At 42.0% G+C, this 19,869-nt stretch overlaps 1 protein-coding gene across 1 annotated transcript in view; it reads left to right on the forward strand.

Annotated features, from left to right (window-relative positions):
* The window catches only part of EXOC4 (exocyst complex component 4), a 599,812-nt gene that overhangs the window by 424,872 nt on the left and 155,071 nt on the right, over positions 1–19,869 (forward strand). Inside the window, exon 11 of the mRNA XM_048836703.2 lies at positions 12,927–13,146. Within this exon, the coding sequence (XP_048692660.2) occupies positions 12,927–13,146 (220 nt within the window). The remainder of the gene's footprint in view (positions 1–12,926; positions 13,147–19,869) is intronic.

Here is a 19,869-nt window from a genome sequence, read left to right on the forward strand (position 1 = left end):
TTTTTTTTCTTATTTATATGGCTATAGAACCTTTTACTATTGGTTTTAATTCCTTTTGCAAGGTCCAACTCTACTTGACTTTTAGCCTTTCTCACTTTATGCCTACATATTCTGACCTCAATAAGGTAGCTTTCCTTGCTGATCCCTCCCATATTCCACTCCTTGTAGGCTTTCTGCTTTTTCTTAATCACCTCTCTGAGATGCTTGCTCATCCAGCTTGGTCTACAACTCCTGCCTATGAATTTGTTCCCCTTTCTTGGGATACAGGCTTCTGATAGTTTCTGCAACTTTGACTTGAAGTAATTCCAGGCCTCCTCCACCTTTAGATCCACAAATTCTTCAGTCCAATCCACTTCCCTAACTAATTACCTTAATCTTTTAAAGTTAGCTCTTTTGAAATCAAAAACCCTAGCAGGAGTTCAGAAAAGAATGAAGATGCTGAATGCTGGGTTAACTTTGTTTGTGGAGAATTGAGAAGTCCCCTCCTTTCCCAGTTCTGTTACTAACGCTTTGCCTTCCGATGCAAATTTCTTAAAATATACTCTGCTGGGATGATTTTAAACTTGATGCTGGGAGCCATGTCACAATTCACTGGTGTCCCTGGCTTGTTTTTGCCAGTAAAGAAGTACGTTGTATGTTGGTCATCATGAATAATCAAAAAGCCCAGTACCGGTGAATTAGAGCAATATCGTCAGTCATTTCTGAATAGTCACCCAGAGAGGCATCACAGTGGCTGTGTGACACAGAAAGAGAGGAAAAAGGAGTGCCAGCATCAGCAAGTTGTTAAGTTGCCCAGCTGGCAGTGAATCCTACGTGGTGGAGAGTAAATGTAAAGCAGGCTACACAACCCAGCCCTAGTGGTGAAATCATCGTGAATTGCTTTGGTAGAGCTTGGAAATACAGCCATTTCTCATTTTGGGTGCGTCTGCACTACTGAATTAACTGAAGTGATCCAACCCTCAGTTACTTCCCTCATGTTAGCCGGTCATGAAGGGAGAGCGGCACCACTGCAAAATAGCAGCTGAGTTATGTGGAGGCGGTTGCAATGTCCTGCAATCACATTGGCCCTGTGCTCATGTGGCGCTAAGGCTTCTGCGGACACATCCCATGGGTTATAGTTGCCACAGTTAACTGTGCCACTCTGTGAATGCTCTTGCATCGTGTGAGAGAATTTGTCTGCCCTTCTGGGGTCAGGGGCAGAAATTGTACCAACCAGGCGAATCACGACATTTAACCAGTTCTGGGTAACTGTACTCTTTGCCAGCATGGAAAGGCATGGATCCAGCTCAGAATGGTGACACAAGGGCAAGTCTCATTTTGGGGAAAGGAGGAAGAAGTGGGGCACAAGACGCAGCTGTGTATGATTTGGCGATGGCTTGGTGCCGTGAGAAAGATACAGCATACTTCCTTAAAGGGTCTGTGCAAGCTCTCCTTAAGGAGTGGAGACAGTGGGTGCGGGTTCTGATAGCAGATAAATTCCCTTATACTGAGTGGTGGCAGTGGTCTAGGTCCACAAGCACAACATGGTGGGACTACATTGTCACGTAGACCTTTACTGACCAGGAATGGGCCCAGAATTTACATAGGAGGATGGCTTTGTTCCTGGAGCTGTGTGAGGAGCTCACCTCGTCCTGCAAGGACACAGGGACGAGAGACATTGTACCAGTCCAGAAATGAATTGCTATTACGCAGTAGAAGCTGGCTATCCTGGTTTATTACAGATTTATGGCTAAACAGTTTGGTGTTGGCAAGTCAACTGTTAGTTCTGGGGTAGTGGATGTTTACCAGGCAATTATTGCTTTGATTCTTCCACCAGGTATAGGGAGAAGTAACATGGTAATAGTATCTAGCGATAGAAATGGAATAAAGTTAGACTTTGGATGCTATAAACTTCACAGGACCATATTCCACTCTCAGGTACACCAGTGGAAATAGGGAAGAACTCCTGTGAAACCAGTAGCTTTACATGGTTGTAACTGGGATCAGAATCTGGCACAGATGACCCTGGAGTTTCTCCCAAATTTCCATTGCTAGTATCTGAATAATAGAAATCAGAGACAGAAAAGAAGTGTCTGTTAGGTCATTTAAATCCATTCCTCTGCCAGCATTCTCCATGATATATTTTCCAGTGCTTTGCCCCGACGGTGACATTTATATCCTTTTCACAGCTTTCCTTACACAATAATGGTTTTCAGTTCTTCTGTCTTGCTGCTTTTGAAACAAAGCTGACTTCCTTATGGAGGGTCAGAAAACTGCTTCAGTTTACCACCTTAGGAAGAATCACCTCTGAATATCAGTTAAGTTCTGGCAGCTGCCAAACAACTCGGAGATATGCAGCAGCTTCCTGAAGCTTGCTGGTGCCCTCACAAGATATTAGAGGATAGATAATGTGTGATCTGAGTGGTAGTCAAATAACCTTTCCCAAAACTTTTTATCAGGCTGGATCTTGCTAATGTTTGCAATACGTTAATTATACTGTGCAGGCTTTGTTGTGGAAATCATTACTTCTGTAATGAGATCCACCTCCAACATGATTAAAATAAAAAGAGAGGGAGAGAGGCTTTGGAGCAATGAATCTGAACTCAACTGAATCAGAGCAGAAAGATATTTTCACTAATGCCTAAGCTTGTTAATGAAGATTTCCTGTGTTAGGAGACTGCTGAGATCCAGACCAGGTGGACCAAAAACTAATGTCTACCATAGCATAGCCCTCCTTTTTAGTGGGGTCTTTCGTCTCTTGGATGCACATGCCTACTTCCTATTAAAGTAAATGGGACTGGCTTGATTGCATAGAGATGAGAATTAGGCCCTCTGGGTTAAAACTGGAAATGGACTTTGTTGTAATGCAGTACTACTGTTAAAATGAGCTAGCCAAGTAATGAGGGGAATAGATGCCTTTGCTACATCATTTCCCCCTCTCCTATGTATCTACAATGTCTAATTCAGGGCTCAATGGGAAAGACTCTCATTGACTTCAGTGGGAGTTGGATGACGTCCTTATGAGCGGAGACCTTTTTTTGTGTCAGTAAAGTGAAGCTCATGCCTGTGGCTCTGTAGAAATAACTGGGAGAAGCCAGCTAAACCTGCGTAGCGTTACGGTTTACAGGTATGCTATGGTTTTGAGAGTATAACCCATGCTTACATAGTGTGACTTCTGTACCCCTCTAGTGACTAGTCCACATATAGACACTTATGAATCGGCTACAGCCTTTGAATTATGGAACATGGGGTCTTTAGCTTAGGCAGTAAATGCTCATACTTTTTACATCCAGAGTTCCTGGGTCCAAGGAGCCCTGGCTAATCATCCTATGCTCTAACCACTGACAATACTCCCCACTTTGATTCAATATAAGAAACAGCATTCTATCGTAGAGGCATTTCAGCTAATCTAGAAATTTGTGATCTGCAGGAATTAGCTAGTTACTAAACAATAGCTGATTCAGCACAAATTAATTGTAAAATACACCTTTTATTCTCTGTACTCATGTGGCCTCCATCACCATAATATCTCAGTACCTCACAAACATTAACAAATATATCCTCACAGTACCCCTGTGCAGATAGGAAGTCTTATTACCCCCATTTTATAGATGGGAAATGGGGGCAGAGAGAGAGAAAACTTGCCCAAGAGTCACACAGGGAGTCTGTGATAGAACAAGTAATGGAATCCAAACCGCCTGGATCCTAGTGCCTTAGTCACAAGACCATCATCCTTCCTCCCTTATACTGCTATAGGGACAAATCCTGAAGTCTTTACTCATCCAAAAAGCTTGTTGAAGCCAGTGACTGTTTTTCCTGAGTAGGGACTTCTGATTTGGTAGATTTTCAGGCTGGAAGGGACCATTACGGTAATCTATTGCCTAAAATACCCTACAGAATTCGGCCCCATCATGTTTCACTGAACATAAGTTCAATTCCAACTGGTACTGCAATGTATTACAGGAGCAAATGCTGTATATAAGCCTCTCCCATACTTCTCTATCAGGTGTATTTTAGTCTTGACTGGCAAACTTTGTTTTCCCAGCACTGAGCAGAGATTAGCCACCCAGCCAAAATGTGCACTGCTTTTGTGATATGGGCAGAAGCTGGTGACCTCAGCCAGGATTTGAAGACAGGTCTCTGCACTCTCTACTACTTTAGACCACAGAAGAGTTAACTTACATTAAATTGACACCTAGTTACTTGGATGACAGATACCTAAGATTTAGTGGTCTCCCCTTAAAGCTTGCCAGTTTTCTTAAATAACTGTTACCTCAACATTTTGCCACATTGCCTGGGTACATCCTATAGTTAGTCCAGGGAATCCTTCAGATACTGACGTCAACTTAAGTATTTATCTCAGAGGAAGCTGACAAGCTTTAAATACGACCACCATGGACAGATCTCCAGCAAGGAGTTGTGCCTACACCTTCCGTTAGCTTGTGCTCTGTCATCTAGATGAGAGCTTGGGCTTCCATTTCCTATGTACTATTCCCTTCACACAGTCTTTTCATGTAGACAGCTGGTTTATCTTTGATATGGTTAAGGTATTTATCATTAGCACCTTCCTCAGAGATATATCAGTTCAATGGTAACTGCTAATACTGTAATCAAAATAATTCCCAATGGTCTAGTTTTTCTGTGGAAATACTGTGCATTCCATCATTTTAGTATCTACTCAACTGATGGGTCTTCAATGGCAAATGATCTCTGGTGTACCCACAATGGTGGATGTTTTATATTTATTGTATTTATTATACAACGTACATATGTAATGATCAGAACCACTTGACACTTCAAGAGCCTTAATGGGATTTCACTTCAAGAGCAAAGAAAAGAATAGGAGGATGAAATGGAATGAGGATTGTGTTGAGAATTGTGTTCTATTCCAACCAGATTGTTTTGTCAACCAATTTAGTACATGAAATAGCTATTTAGGGGGATGGAAAAAAGCAAGCCAATGATTTCATTGTAAGCAGAGTGTATTATAAGCAGCTCCGTAGTACCAGTTTCATGGGATGTTGTTTAATCACTTCTCTCCCCATGCCATACTGTCCTAGCTGCAGTCAATAGGGACATTTGATCTGAGTCCTCCTAGTTATAAAGGAGAGAGGATGTCTGGCAGGATGTTCTCTGTGTAGGTTCTATAATATATTAAGTATCTGAAGGGTGTGATCACCCAGGAGGAAGAAAAAATTGTGTAAGGTGGCACAGGGGCATAACAGGATGAAATGAAGAGAAGGAAATTTAGGCTTAATATCACAGAAAACTTCCCAATAGTGAGATCTATCAAGCTTTGGAATATTTTATCAAGGGAAGTGCTGAAAACACCCACCACTTGGGATATTAAAATGTAGACAAGACAAAGTATTCAACAGTGTAACGAAGGGAACAATTCTGCACCAGCAAGGGGATTGACTGAATAACCCAGTTTGTTTTAATCATCTCTTATTTCAGTTTTTAGGGTTAAACTTCAAAATTTTATTTTGTTATTAGATAAATACGTACACAGGGCGACAGGGAAGCAGTTTAAGTGTCAACCTGTGAAGTAGAAATGAAAGTACAGAAAATCAGGGATGCAAAAATTCTACCGGCTCACCTAGTCTATCCACTATGCTGTTGTAAGATTGGTCCCTAGGGAATGTTTTCCAATGCATTGTACAGACTTGTTCTGAATAGTATGAAGCTTCCACCACTTCCTGGGGGTGCCTATTTCACAGCCTCGTACACTTCACAGTTTATTAATTCCTCCTCCTAATCAATCTAAAATTACCTTAAAGGCTGGAAAATGATTTTGGGAAAGCCATTCACAATGAAAAGCTTTTTAAACACCCCTCTTCTGCTGTGTTGCATACAGTGAATTGAACAGATTTGTGTATGTACTGTCAATTGTTCTATTTGTCTACCCTTAGATTGTGATCTTCTCCTAGCTGATGCTGTCCCTTCTTGAATGTATGAAAAGCACCTACCACATCATGGGAACTACCATACATTATTATTAATTATAATAATACAAAATAGTCTACAGTGAAATAAACATGAAATGATTCTGGAGTAGTTGAGTGGGGATTAGCTAGTATATAATAGGCAGGTTTTTCAAAAGCACCTAAGTAACTTAGGAGTACAAATCCTATTGACTTTCAATGGGACTTGTGCTCCTAAGTGATTTAGGTGCTTTTGAAAATCCAACCCAGTTGTTTGTTTTGGGGGCACTTTCGGATAATAGCTTCATTAGTTAAATCAGGGTAGGCTTAACTGAAGTTGCTGGTGTTACTGGAATTCAGTGAGGCATTTTCTATATTTTTAATTACATTTCTTTTTATTAGAGGTTTAATAACAAATGGAATAAACACCTTAGCATGAGAAGAATGATATAAGTTTCTGAATCAATCTTTTTTTTAAAACACATACAGCATAGGTAAGGCAGCCATCAAAGTTGGGAGTTAGAATGACTTAAATATTCTGAAATGATGTGCTTTTTTAAAAAATCCAAACGACTGTCATTTGCAAAAAGGCACTTCATTTTACCTAAAGTGCTTTTCTGTCTACAGGGAACACTTAATTGTAGTCACAAATCACCTCAAATGCTTTCATAGAGAGATAAAACAAGTTAAATTTGTATATTACTCTGCAAGTGCAGGTTGTGAATTGGATATGAGATGCAGATTTCTATTTTTCCTCATCTTTTCAGGATCTCCATCCCATGCAGACATTTCACAAAAATGTATATCTGATCAGTTGAATCCCACTTAGCTTCATTAGGATTTTGGACAATTAACCTGGAGTATATGCAGTGACCATGGTCCAGCATCTGATGGTGTGCTTGGTTTGCATTTTTATTTGGAGAAAGCTTTGGAGCATTTTACAGAAGAAGGAATGCAGTTATGTTAAGTAAGTGTAATTACCAAGTGTTAGGGGAATGTTCTTGATGCGCCATATGACTTATTCTCACCCATCAAGAGAATGCACCCCACAGTGCGTTAACCTTTATGTGTTTTTCTTCAATTTTCATGTGCCAGTGAGAGATGGTTTTAAATGAGGCTGTTGATAGTGTTTCTTGAATCCCTTGTAAATTGCATCTGAAGGGTTCTTTTTCTAGTAAAACAATCTAAGCAGACCATTTGAATCAAACCTCTTCCTCTGAGGCTTCATCCCTTCTTATGGTCCTGTTTGGCAGCAAAGTGTATCTAAAATCTCACTCTTCGGAGAATAAAACGAAAATAGTAACTGTTGAAATGATGTATCATTGAGCCATTTTCACCATCATGATGATTTCTTATGGGTTTTTTTATTTGGATTTATGGAAATGCATCTGATTCCAGAGGCCCATTGGCACACAGTCATGTGTGCATCACACACTTGGCTGTGCCTCATTTGAGGGTTTTAATCCAGAGTCAAAAGTTTTCAATGATTTAATTTTTAAACCGTTTTATATTTGGTGAGTTTTTCACTCAAAATGACATTTCTTATCCTCTTCTCTGGGTGGGATGACTGAGGGGGTGAGTTGAGTGAGGAGGATTTTTGGAAGGCATTCCTGTGAAGATATTTATTTAATTATGATGGTCATTCAGTCAAATGTCTCATGTCTGTTGTAAAGATCAGAAAGTGCCTAGAGTTCAGATAGATATTGTCATAAACTGAAATAAATAATAGCGTATATACACGCCTGTCTGTCTATAAAATATTATCGGTCAGGCTGGGAGCTGAGTAGGACTTTCCCTGAAATTGCAGCTCTTGGCTGTTTCAAGCTGTTCAGGTCCAGCCATCTGAACTGAGAGTGGGAAGACTCTCTTTCCTGAGCTCTCAATGGGACATACCCCTGCTGGGCCCAGGTCTGTGGGGGAAGAAGCTGCCTAAGTCAAATGGAGAAGGGTCAGAAGGAAGAATGGCACAGGGGGGACAGGGAATGTGGGCGGAGGGGTGACGGGTAGGGTTGCCAACCCCTGCCCCGCCTCTTCCCTCAAGGCCCTGGCCCCGTCGCTCTTCTTCCCTCCTCCCCTCTCTCACTGTGTTTCCATTCTTCCCCCCTCCTCCCCTCTACCTAGGGCAGGAGGGACTAGCCTGCAGAGCCAGGGCTGGGAGCTGCAGCCGCCCAATGCAGGTAGGAGGCAGCCCCGGCTGAGTAGGAGCTGGTGGGGGTGGTGACCCGGCACCTCCCTGCCCGCAGTAACCAGACTTTGCATGTCTGGTCAGGTGCCCTTTTCGACCAGACTTTTCTGTCAGAAACTCGTCACCTGGCCACCCTATTGCTGTGAGATAGACAGATCAATTAAGGACGTGGGTGAGGAGGAACAGGGATTGGCTGGGCATGGAGACTGAGGAGAAGCGGCTGGGGAGCTAGCAGGAACAGGGAGTAGGTGGGGCAAGCAGATTGGGACTAGATATGGGTGGAGACTGGGACTGGGTCAGGGAGTCCAGAAGAATGAGACCGAGGATTTGTTGGGCAAGGAGTCTGAGATTGGGGCTGGATTAGGTAAGGAGAATGGGCCTGGGACAAGCCATGGTGTGAAAGTGACCAGACTGGGTCACAAGGACAGACTGGTGGTAGTGGAGTAGCAGGGATCACATTTGGGGGCAGTGGGCAGACAAGTCTGTACCCATTAGATCACATGCCCCTCTAGAGCCTGGAAGGGAACCCAAGGATCCTGAGTCTCATCATTCTTCTGCTGTTAGCAACCATCTGTGAAATGCACTGGAAAAGTGCCCCATCCCTCGCTAGTGCTGATCCACATAGAGGATGACAACCAACTACTGCTATCTGTTATTCCATTAACTCAAGTCTCAGAGCTTGAGGTTCCAACCCTGCTGTTGAGTACACGACCTTGATTCATTCCCAGAGGGGGGCCATCCCGTTCACTGAAGGAGGGAGGAAACCTGTGAAAAAAATTGTACGTGATCATGTAATTGAAGACCATATCATAATGCATACTGGCAAGGGGGCCAAACTAATGTTGTACAAATAACCTTAATTCTGACGTTTCCTCCCTTTTGAGTGCCTGACTTAGCAACCTTAATAATGTTCTTTTAATATAGGGGGTTTTGAGTGTCATATATTTTCCATGAGATCAGTTTTTTAGTGAGATCATAAATAGTGAGGGCAGGGGAAAATCACTTATAGCATCCACCCACACTGCTTAGCTGTTCCCTTTGAGATGTATTCAGACATCCTTATTAAGTTTTTACTCAGTCTTTTCTCATGCAAAATCCCCACTTACTTTAATGGAGTCTTTTGAACCAGTGAAAATTTCAGTTTAATATAATTTAATCCTACTGTCCTTGAATATTTGCAGTGATGGTTCCTCAACCATATCCCTCAGTCATCCATTCCACTGAGTATTTGCTTTGGCTCTTGTCATAAATATAAAGGGAAGGGTAAACCCCTTTGAAATCCCTCCTGGCCAGGGGAAAGCTCCTCTCACCTGTAAAGGGTTAAGAAGCTAAAGGTAACCTCGCTGGCACCTGACCAAAATGACCAATGAGGAGACAAGATACTTTCAAAAGCTGGGAGGAGGGAGAGAAACAAAGGGTCTGTGTCTGTCTGTATGCTGGTCTTTGCCAGGGACAGAACAGGAATGGAGTCTTAGAACTTTTAGTAAGTAATCTAGCTAGGTATGTGTTAGATTATGATATCTTTAAATGGCTGAGAAAAGCATTGTGCTGAATAGAATAACTATTTCTGTCTGTGTATCTTTTTTGTAACTTAAGGTTTTGCCTAGAGGGGTTCTCTATGTTTTGGAATCTAATTACCCTGTAAGATATCTACCATCCTGATTTTACAGGGGGGATTTCTTTATTTCTATTTACTTCTATTTTTTATTAAAAGTCTTCTTGTAAAACTGAATGCTTTTTCATTGTTCTCAGATCCAAGGGTTTGGGTCTGTGGTCACCTATGCAAATTGGTGAGGCTTTTTATCCAACATTTCCCAGAAAAGGGGGGGTGCAAGTGTTGGGAGGATTGTTCATTGTTCTTAAGATCCAAGGGTCTGGGTCTGTAGTCACCTAGGCAAATTGGTGAGGCTTTTTACCAAACCTTGTCCAGGAAGTGGGGTGCAAGGTTTTGGGAAGTATTTTGGGGGGAAAGACGCGTCCAAACAGCTCTTCCCCAGTAACCAGTATTAGTTTGGTGGTGGTAGCGGCCATTCCAAGGATAACGGGTGTAATATTTTGTACCTTGGGGAAGTTTTGACCTAAGCTGGTAAAGATAAGCTTAGGAGGTTTTTCATGCAGGTCCCCACATCTGTACCCTAGAGTTCAGAGTGGGGGAGGAACCTTGACAGCTCTTAATAACTTTTCTCTAATATTTAGCTTGAACTTTCTTTCCTTAGTTTTAGACCATTGTTCTTGGAAGCTTTGCTGAGTAGTCGTTAAGTTTCACACTCCCTAAATCATCTCTGCCTGTCAGCATTCACATGCACTGTGATTACTTTACAGTTCGCATCAAGTAAAATATAAATCCCTTAAAGCACCGTGGACATGCTTCTGGTCCTTACTGAATGATAATGAGCCACTGTCACCCTATCTGTGCCAAGAAATCACATAATATTAGAACACATGGTTACCTAACCTGGTGTAGTTTCCTCATGTAGACAAGGTCTATGGTGGTTGAAGTGGGAGTCCTTAGGAGAGTTTTGGGATAGAAATTAATGCACAAGGCTGAGAGCCAAGAATTCTGCGTCTAATCCTGGGTCTGATACCAACTCTTCCTGTGGCCTTCAGCAAGTCATTTACACCCCAATCCTACAGACAGTTACGCACATGCTCAAATTGTAAACATGTGAGTAGTCCCTTTGACCTCCATGGCAGTATTCATCTGCTTAAAGCTTAGCATGCGCATATGCATTTGTGGAACAAGGCACTCTGCCTTGCTTTCCTTATCTGTAAAACAAGGATACAACTAGGGGCATCGGGAAGGTTAATTCTTATTTCTAAAATTACTTTCCAGATCAGAAATGCTCTGTAAGAAGCCCTGTATAAAGAAGGGTATCCATATAAAGAGTGATATGAACATTGCAAATAGATACTGGAACAAATATAAAGGCACAGTAGGTCACAGCTTAATCGTGACAAGCATCCGCTTGAAGACATCCGTAAATGTCGGTCCACAGAAGTTGGTGACATTGGGTGTGTTATTTCAGAGATAAGCCTCTTCTGCCTCTCTCTCGCTGCATGACTCTGCAATTTCTCTGGTGGATAACTTTATTCTCTTTATCAATCTGTGCAAACAAGGGAGTTGCCTTCCTTTGTGTTTCTTTCCTCGTGCTTTTTGCTGGGGGAAGTTGCACTGCAGCTCTGACAGTTGAGTGAATTTTCAAAGTTATCAGAGTGAATGGGTCCCCATGCAGATGGTGCCTCACCCCATATGTGTCATTTTAGACTGATGAAATCAGCAGAGTGTAAGCATTAGGGAACAAATGGTTTAAATCTGATAGAAATCATGCTGCTGAAATTGACAGGGGACACTCTATCAATCCTGCTAAGAGAAGTTACCTCATCTAGAGAACTACATGTGGAAGTAGAAAATATGGACAATTAAGAAAATCATATTGATCTGTTTGGGGGCATAGTAACTGCTAAGAAGTCACTGATAAATGCTGGAAATGTCAGAAATGCCTCCGTTCAAAAAATCCTTCCCATGCAGAGGAGGGATGGCCCAGTGGTTAAGGGACTGACTTGGGAGACTTAGGTTCAAATCCCAGCTCCACCAAAGGTTTCCTGTGTGACCTTTGTCCAATCATTTTGTCTCTCCGTGCCTCAATTCCCCTTCCCCCCGCCCCCCCCCCCGCAAAACAGAGTTAGTAGCACTTCCCTGCATCACCAGGGTGTGGTGAGCGTAAATACATTAAAGCCTGCAAGGTGCTCAGATACTGCCGTAGTGGAAACCATACAAGTACTATAGATTGATAAATCAGTTAATTGTGACTTCTGTTGTTGTTGTTCTCATCACTTCAAGAAATAAAGAAAAAAATGACTTTCACTTCAGTCATTTTGGATGTAAATCCAATAAACCATCTTTGCCTTGAGGGTGTCACTTTATTGATGTGAGAGGAGGTGGTTCCTGGAAGAAGCGGCTGACTTGGCCAAGCAAATTATGTCAGTGAAATACAGATGTGTTGATGAAGGAGATGCTGAAATTTTTTAGGAGGTGGGACATTAAGGGGGGCGGGGATATTTGGGAAAAGGTAGCATGCCTTCTGCATGCATATAAGTGAATGTGATCCAATCACTTCTCCTGGAATAAAATAATAATACATAGCACATATACAGCATTTTGCTTCCAGGGATCAATCAGTGCATTAGATGGGGCACTGTGCCCAAGTGGATAGAGCTCTGGACTGGAACACAGGAGATCTGGGTTCTATACCTGGTTCTCAGCCTGGCTGGGTGACTTTGGGCATGGCATGTCATGTCACCTGTCTGTTTCTCACTTTCCCTGTCTATAAAATGGGAACAATGATACTAAACTCCTTTGTAAAGTGCTTTGAGATCTGCTGATGAAAAGCGCCATTTAAGAGTGAGGGATTGTTATTGTTAGAAATAAAGTGGAACATCATTACCCCATTTTACAGAAAGGGAAACTGAGTCATGGATAGGTAAAATAAATGATTTGCCCAAGTTCACATGCAGGTCAGAATTTTCAAAAGTGACTAATGATTTTGGGTGCCTCCATTTTAAGTGGATTCCCAGCCCATTCTGAGGATCAGGAACCTTTAAGGTATTTCAAATTGGGTACAGTCAAGGGCATAGCGGAGGGATAAACTCAGGAGTCCTTCCTGTGTCCAGTGCACTCTGTTAGAACTCCATTGCCTCTGAATCTTACAACTCTTCCCTTCCAGCTCCCATGGTTGACCCTATGTTCTCCCACTAGCAGTATGCTTGGGACGTTACAGTGTGTAGCTCATGGTAATTGTATTGTGTGACTAAGTATGATTTCTCTTTTTATATTTTAGATTTATTCAGGAGATTGAGCACGCCCTGGGCCTTGGCCCAACCAAACAATGTCCGCTCCGGGAGTTCCTCACCATGTACATCAAGAACATCTTCCTTAATCAAGTCCTAGCAGAGATCAACAAAGAGATAGAAGGTGTCACCAAGGCATCTGACCCCCTGAAGATATTGGCGAATGCGGACACCATGAAGATGCTAGGAGTGCAACGGCCTCTTCTTCAGGTAACCAAGCTGAGCGATTCGCCAGCGTTTTTCTGTTGTCCCATGCCTGTGGCTGTATTGGCAGCAGAAGCAGTGTGCAATTTGTTTTTTAGAGAGATGTTTTGCAAACTACGCATGCCCGCCGATATTAAGTCCCCTTAATTTGGTGGCTTTTACCTATTTACTGTTTTGTACTCCCTAACTTTTGCCTTGGTGCATGGAGGGAGGAGGCAACCATACATGACACAATCTCTCCCTCGTCGTCCTTAGCTCTCTCCTTCGCAGGGACTATTACTTGACACACCTGGCTCTGATTTGAATGACTTCCTTACCTCCCCTTCGTTTTGAAACCAGCTTTCACTCCTGTGTTGCTCCCTTGCATTTTTCCTACTGTCTCCTACTGGGGATGCTTGCAAATCTTAGAACATTTCAAGCTTACTAAACAATATTTTAGACAATATATTAAGAAATTTGCCTTAAAGGTTACAATATTTAAATGGGACAAATGCTTGATTGGAACAGTTTTTTATCAGTCTCATAAGGACTAGTAGGGACTGTAGTAAACCTATTTTTTCTCCTTCGTTGGGTGATAACGAAATACTACAGAGGCCCTTTGGGAGGTCTGGTGTGATGTCTAGTGCACAGGACTGGGAGGCCAGAACTGAGTTCTAACCCTGGCTCTGATATTGACTCCTCTCATGGCCATTTTCAAGTAATTTAACTTCTCCGCCTCACTTATCCCATCTATAAAATGGACATATTATTACTTGTCCACATGACCATAGGTGCTGGAACTACGGATGCAGCGGACGCTGCCGCACCCCCTGACCTGAAGCAGTTTCCATTATATACAAGGTATACAGTTTGGTTTGATGGCTCTCAGCACCCCCACTATACAAATTGTTCCAGCACCCCTGCACATGGCAGGGGTATTTTGAGGATTGACTAATATTTGAAATGTTCTTTGAAGGTCAAAAGTGCTGTCCAAGTGCCTACATAATATGTATCACTGTCATGTATTTGCAATTTATATTTTAGTTTAGAAAAGATTAATTGTGAAAACAGTCTCTAGCAGTCTATATTTCATGTTTTGTTGTTCATACTAATGATCTTCAAGACAAATACCACCAGTCAATTGATCTAAGTACAATGGATTTGAGTTGCTGCATCTCCAACAAGTTTAGAATTTATTTAAACTATCACAAACAAATGAAAGCTAGAGTCAGGGGAACGATTTTCAAAAGTGCCTAGAGGGATTTAGGCGTGCAAGTCCCTTAGATCAGTGTTTTTCAACCACCGGTCTGTGGACCAGCGCTAGTCCACGGCAGCCTCCTTGCCAGTCCCCTAGATTTCCCTGACACAGTTTAGAAAGGGAGCAGGCAGCCTCCTGGTGGGTCCCTGAGATCTCCCTGACACAGTTTAGGAAGGCAGCAAGCCGGTCCCTGGTTCAAAAAGATTCAGAAACGTTGCCTTAGCTGCTTTGGAAACTCTCCTCCTCACATTAGAATATTTTGGGGCAGCACAACATCTCCAAACTCCTAGGTTTTTAACATGGATTTCTCTTCCCTGCAATGTGAATCTTTTACAGTCACCTGCCAGCCTCCATTTGCAAGACCAGGGGACCTAATGTATTATCAATAACATGTCCCTCATATATAATGTCACAAAATACCATTGTTCCAGCCCAAAGAGCAGCCGTGATTGTTAAATGAGCATATGGAAAATGACGGGGAGCAGGGGCACCTTTGGAGTAGCTTTTTATCTCTGGACTTCTGAATTCAGATCCTTACGTGAGCTGAAGATAACTTTGGTGAATCTCATCCTAGCTTTGGAATAGCAGAAATGTTACAGATCAGAACTGAGATGTAATAGCAGGACTGCAATAGCAGGCAAGCTGCAAGGCAGGATCATGAAGCATAAACAGAGTTGTGTGAAGAACCTTCCATTAGACTAGTAGGAGTTTTTATAGATCAGAACTAGGAAGCAGATGCAGAGCGATCTGGCTCACTTGGGAAGCTGGGTACAAGCAAACAATATGGGTTTTAATACGGCTAAATGTAAGTGTATACATAGAAGAACAAAGAACATCGACCAGACTTACACGATATGAGACTTTATCCAGGGAAGCAGCTACTCAGAAAAAGATTTGAGAGTCATGGTGGATAATCATTTGAACATGAGCTCCTACTTCAATGCTGTGGCCAAAAGGGCTAATGTGATCCTTGGATGTCTGCCTGATAGTGTTACACTCAAGGAGCTGAATCTATTCAGTTTAACATAGAGAAGGCTAAGGGGTGACTTTATTATAGTCTGTAAGTACTTACATGGGGATCATATATTTAGTAATGGGCTCTTTAATCTAGGAGAGAAAGGTATATGATCCAATGGCTGAAAATTGAAGCTAGACAAATTCAGACTGGAAATAAGTAAATTTTTAAAATTAAGAGTAATGAACCATTGGAACAATTTACCAAGTGTTGTGGTGGGTTCTCCAACACAGACAATTTTAAAATCAGGATTGGATTTTGTTCCCAAAGATCTGCTCTAGGAATGATTCTGGGGAAGTTCTATAACTTGTATTATGCAGGTCAGACTAGATGATCACAAGGGTCCCTTCTGACCTTGGAGACTTGGAATCCATGAAAAGCATTAGCAGATCTGGGTTGGCCAGAGTGTGGTATAGTTCAACAGTGAGGTGTATCTGCACTGGTGGAAGTTTTGCATGATACTTTCTCATCCTATGGATGTCTCTGGTACTAATAGTTCCTCACTTTCACAGGTTCCAAATGAAAGAGGAAATATACATGGTTGGTTTTGAACAGCGAAATCCTTTGAGACTTGACTTTCAGTCGGTAGTGGAAAATCACATTTCAAGCCTGGTCTGCTGGCTTCAGGGGCAGAAAAACTGTATTAAAACTGAAATAAAAAGATGTAATACAAGGCAGAGTGATTTAAGTTCAAGACTAGATGGCTTGAAACAGCATCACCAGTCAAGTTCATTTGAGTTGTATAGGAAAAAATGCAGATTATTGTTGTGGGCATTCCTTGAGTATCTTGCTTTTTCTCTTTCTCTTTCACATCAGTAACTTGCTTGTGAGAATTAGAATGGATAAGTTTCAGAGTAATAGCCGTGTTAGTCTGTATTCGCAAAAAGAAAAGGAGTACTTGTGGCACCTTAGAGACTAACCAATTTATTTGAGCATAAGCTTTCGGAATAAATTGGTTAGTCTCTAGAATGGATAAGAAACCCAAATCAGTCTGCCCAAGCAGATGACCTTATCAAGAGCTGATAATTCTATTTGGTCATATCAGAGTGTAGGCTTTGGATCAGGGCCATTAAAGCTGTTAACCTTCCAAATTTGTTTTGGATTCTTAGCAAGATGATACGATATATGCCTGCCTCCTCTGAAGGCATGTGAATTTGCTTAAGGTCCATTTGAGGTTGAAGAGACGGACTGGATTGTGATTTCTCATTCAGTTTCTATAATTTGTCAATCCTTAGTACCTTTATTGAGGCTTACCACAAAGGGTATGTCTACACAGTAACTAGACACAGGACCCTGCGAAGTGGGAGGGGCCCAGAGCTCGAGCTCTGGTTTGAGCCCAGAAGTCTGCACAGGAGTGAAACAGCCCCACAGCCCAAGCCCCACGAGCCCTAGTTGGCTGACGCAGGCCAGACAAGGGTGTCTAGTTGCTGTGAAGATGTATGCAAAGGGACTAGTCATGGTGGTAGTTTTATGATGTAGACACACATTCACTAGGAACTGGTTTAAGAACTATTAAGAACCATCCACTCCCTTTGCATAGTTCACCTTGAGATGTTTGAAGCAAAGACCTCCATCGTAGGGGAAAGGTTTTCTGCCATCCTAACCCATCATGTCCCTCTCAAATTAGTGATGTAATTCTACAATGATTAAGCTAAAAACATTGTAGTAGCCCATTAAAAATATTGCGCTTAACTATGAATAGGGCCTCATTAAGTACTTTTTCGCCATTATTCTATAGTCAAATGGAAGATTTTGTTAATCACTCCCCTTTTAATACTGCCAGAACAGTCATGAACAAAAAACTAAATTGTTGTCAAATATTCTGCATTAACGTTCATGCTACAGTTGTTTAAATTAGTATTAAATCAGGATGAAAACAGCTTGACAACTTCTTATATCCTGTTCCCATGCTGTCAACATCAAAAATGATAGATCTTTTCAGCAAGGTGGCCACTACCAACAATGACTTTGGAAATGCAGTTTCAAACGTGTTTCACAGTTTATGCCCAGTGAAAAGTGTTTCTTGCTGTTTGATCTTTACAACTCCTGGGCTATACAGTACAAGCCAGACTGAAATTGGCCTTTAAGGCATATGCATTTACTACCATGTATCATAGCAGCATAATTTGTCTTATATGGCAGGGCATAAAAGTTTCTGACAAAGGGCTGATTGCTGAAAATCTAGTTAAAGTCTCATTCAGAAATCTGAGTGCACAGCTGCTTCCTGGATAATGACTTGCTTGAGATAATTACCCGTTGCCTAGACTGATTATCTCGCACGCTAAGCTGAGTCACTGCCAGGATCACTTGTGACTTTCCTGAGGAAACATTACCAACAGCAATGGCACATTGTTTTCATCCTGTCAAATTACGGCATGTTAGTAAGAAGAATGATCGCAATGAGTGGCATTCAACTGTGGTGGTTGTTGCACACATTGGTTCAAAGTGGATTTCTTTATTATTAGTGTAAACAAATTATTCGTCCTTAAGGTCCACTTGCAGCAGGAATCAAAATCTATTAGGCTACAACTGTGGCTGGTCAATTTGAATTTCTTGGTGAACATAACCTTTGAGGAAGCACCTGTAATTCTAATCAATAAATTCTAATAATATTTTACAATGACATGGTGCCTCAAGAATATCAAAGTGCTTTACAAATAGTTACACCCTGTGTGGCAGGTGGCATCCATTTTTGCAGATGGGAGAACTAAGACACCAAGCGGTTGAAATATGTTCAAGGTCACATTTTGAGCAGTGGCAGAGCTGTAAATAGAATCCAGGAGTCCGGTTCCCAGTCTCCTGTTTGAACCACTAGACAAAATTCCCTCTCAATGGAGAATCTTCCTATTCACTTGAGTATTTCTTTACACGGATTCTTGCTCCCTCAACATACTGCTATGTCTTCTGGAAGCATTTATGCTCTGCATTGAGACAGATCATGTGACCACAGCATGGTCTAAATGCTATTGCTAGTTTAAGGTAAAATGTTACAATTGATTTGTTTTATTTTAAAAAAACATGTTCACACGCATATTCAGTAAAGCATAGATGGGAGAACGGATTGAGTTGACAAGTTCATAAGGATTTATGTGGACATACTGGCATGGCATGCCATCATGCTGAATTATTTTCTTTATCCCCAGTATAGAAACATTCCCCTCCCACTCTTGCCTCCCGCCCCCCATCCCCTCCCATGCCTCCATAACAGTAGTCTTAGCTTCTTCAAACCATCCCACAAATGTGCTTCAAACTTGACCAAAAGGGGACAGAAGTAGGAATGAATCTAGAGGTCAGTCTCTATTGTCCGTTCAGTCCTGACTCTCATCATGAGATTGCCAGTTAACGAAATGTCTAGAGATACTCGATTAGCTACCTAGGTTCCATCACCATCTCATTTTATTTAGGCCACCAAATGTGTATCACATGGTAATAACTTTTGGCCAATTCCAGCCCCAGAAAGATTTGAATTTATGACTCAAAGAGATTACCAATGTGTCCATCTCATTTCTAATAATTTCTAATAACAAAATCATCCAAAGCACAGGACTTAGTGGTGATAGAGGACTTCATCTACCCAGACATCTGTTGGGAAAATAATATAGTAGGGCATAGATTAGCCAACAAGTTCTTGGAATGTATTGGAAACATTTTTTTTATTTCAGAAGGTGGTGAAAGCTGCTAGGAGATAGCTGTTCTAGATTTGATTTTGACAAATAGGGAGGAACTGGTTGAGAATTTGAAAGTGGAGGGCAGCTTAGGTGAAAGTGATCATGAAATAGTAGAGTTCATGATTCTAAAGAATGGTGGGAGGGAAAACAGCACAATAAAGATAATGGATTTCAAGAATGCAGACTTTAACAAACTCACAAAGCTGGTAGGTAAGATCCCGTGGGAAGCAAGTCTACAGGGAAAAACAGTTCAAGAGAGTTGGCAGTTTTTCAAAGAGACATTATTAAGGGCACAAGAGCAAACTATCCCACTGCGTAAGAAAGATAGGTACTAATGCGGAGAGTGGACTAGATGATACGTCTGAGGGAAGGGAACAGAGGGAGATTCCGCCAATTGGAAGGCATGAGATGCACTGTCCTAGGGTTGGGGGTTCCACGACCACCGCTCCCAATAGAAGGAGGCGGGTGGTGGTGGTCGGGGACTCTCTCCTCAGGGAGACGGAGTCATCTATCTGCCGCCCCGACCAGGAAAACCGAGAAGTCTGCTGCTTGTCAGGAGCTAGGATTCACAATGTGACGGAGAGAGTGCCGAGACTCATCAAGCCCTCGGATCGCTACCCCTTCCTGCTTCTCCACGTGGGCACCAATGATACTGCCAAGAATGACCTTGAGCAGATCACTGCAGACTACGTGGCTTTGGGAAGAAGGATAAAGGAGTTTGAGGTGCAAGTGGTGTTCTTGTCCATCCTCCCCGTGGAAGGAAAAGGCCTGGGTAGAGACCGTCAAATCATGGAAGTCAACAAATGGCT

Source organism: Caretta caretta, chromosome 1 (genome assembly GCF_965140235.1).
Source record: "Caretta caretta isolate rCarCar2 chromosome 1, rCarCar1.hap1, whole genome shotgun sequence".
NCBI lineage: Eukaryota > Metazoa > Chordata > Testudines > Cheloniidae > Caretta > Caretta caretta.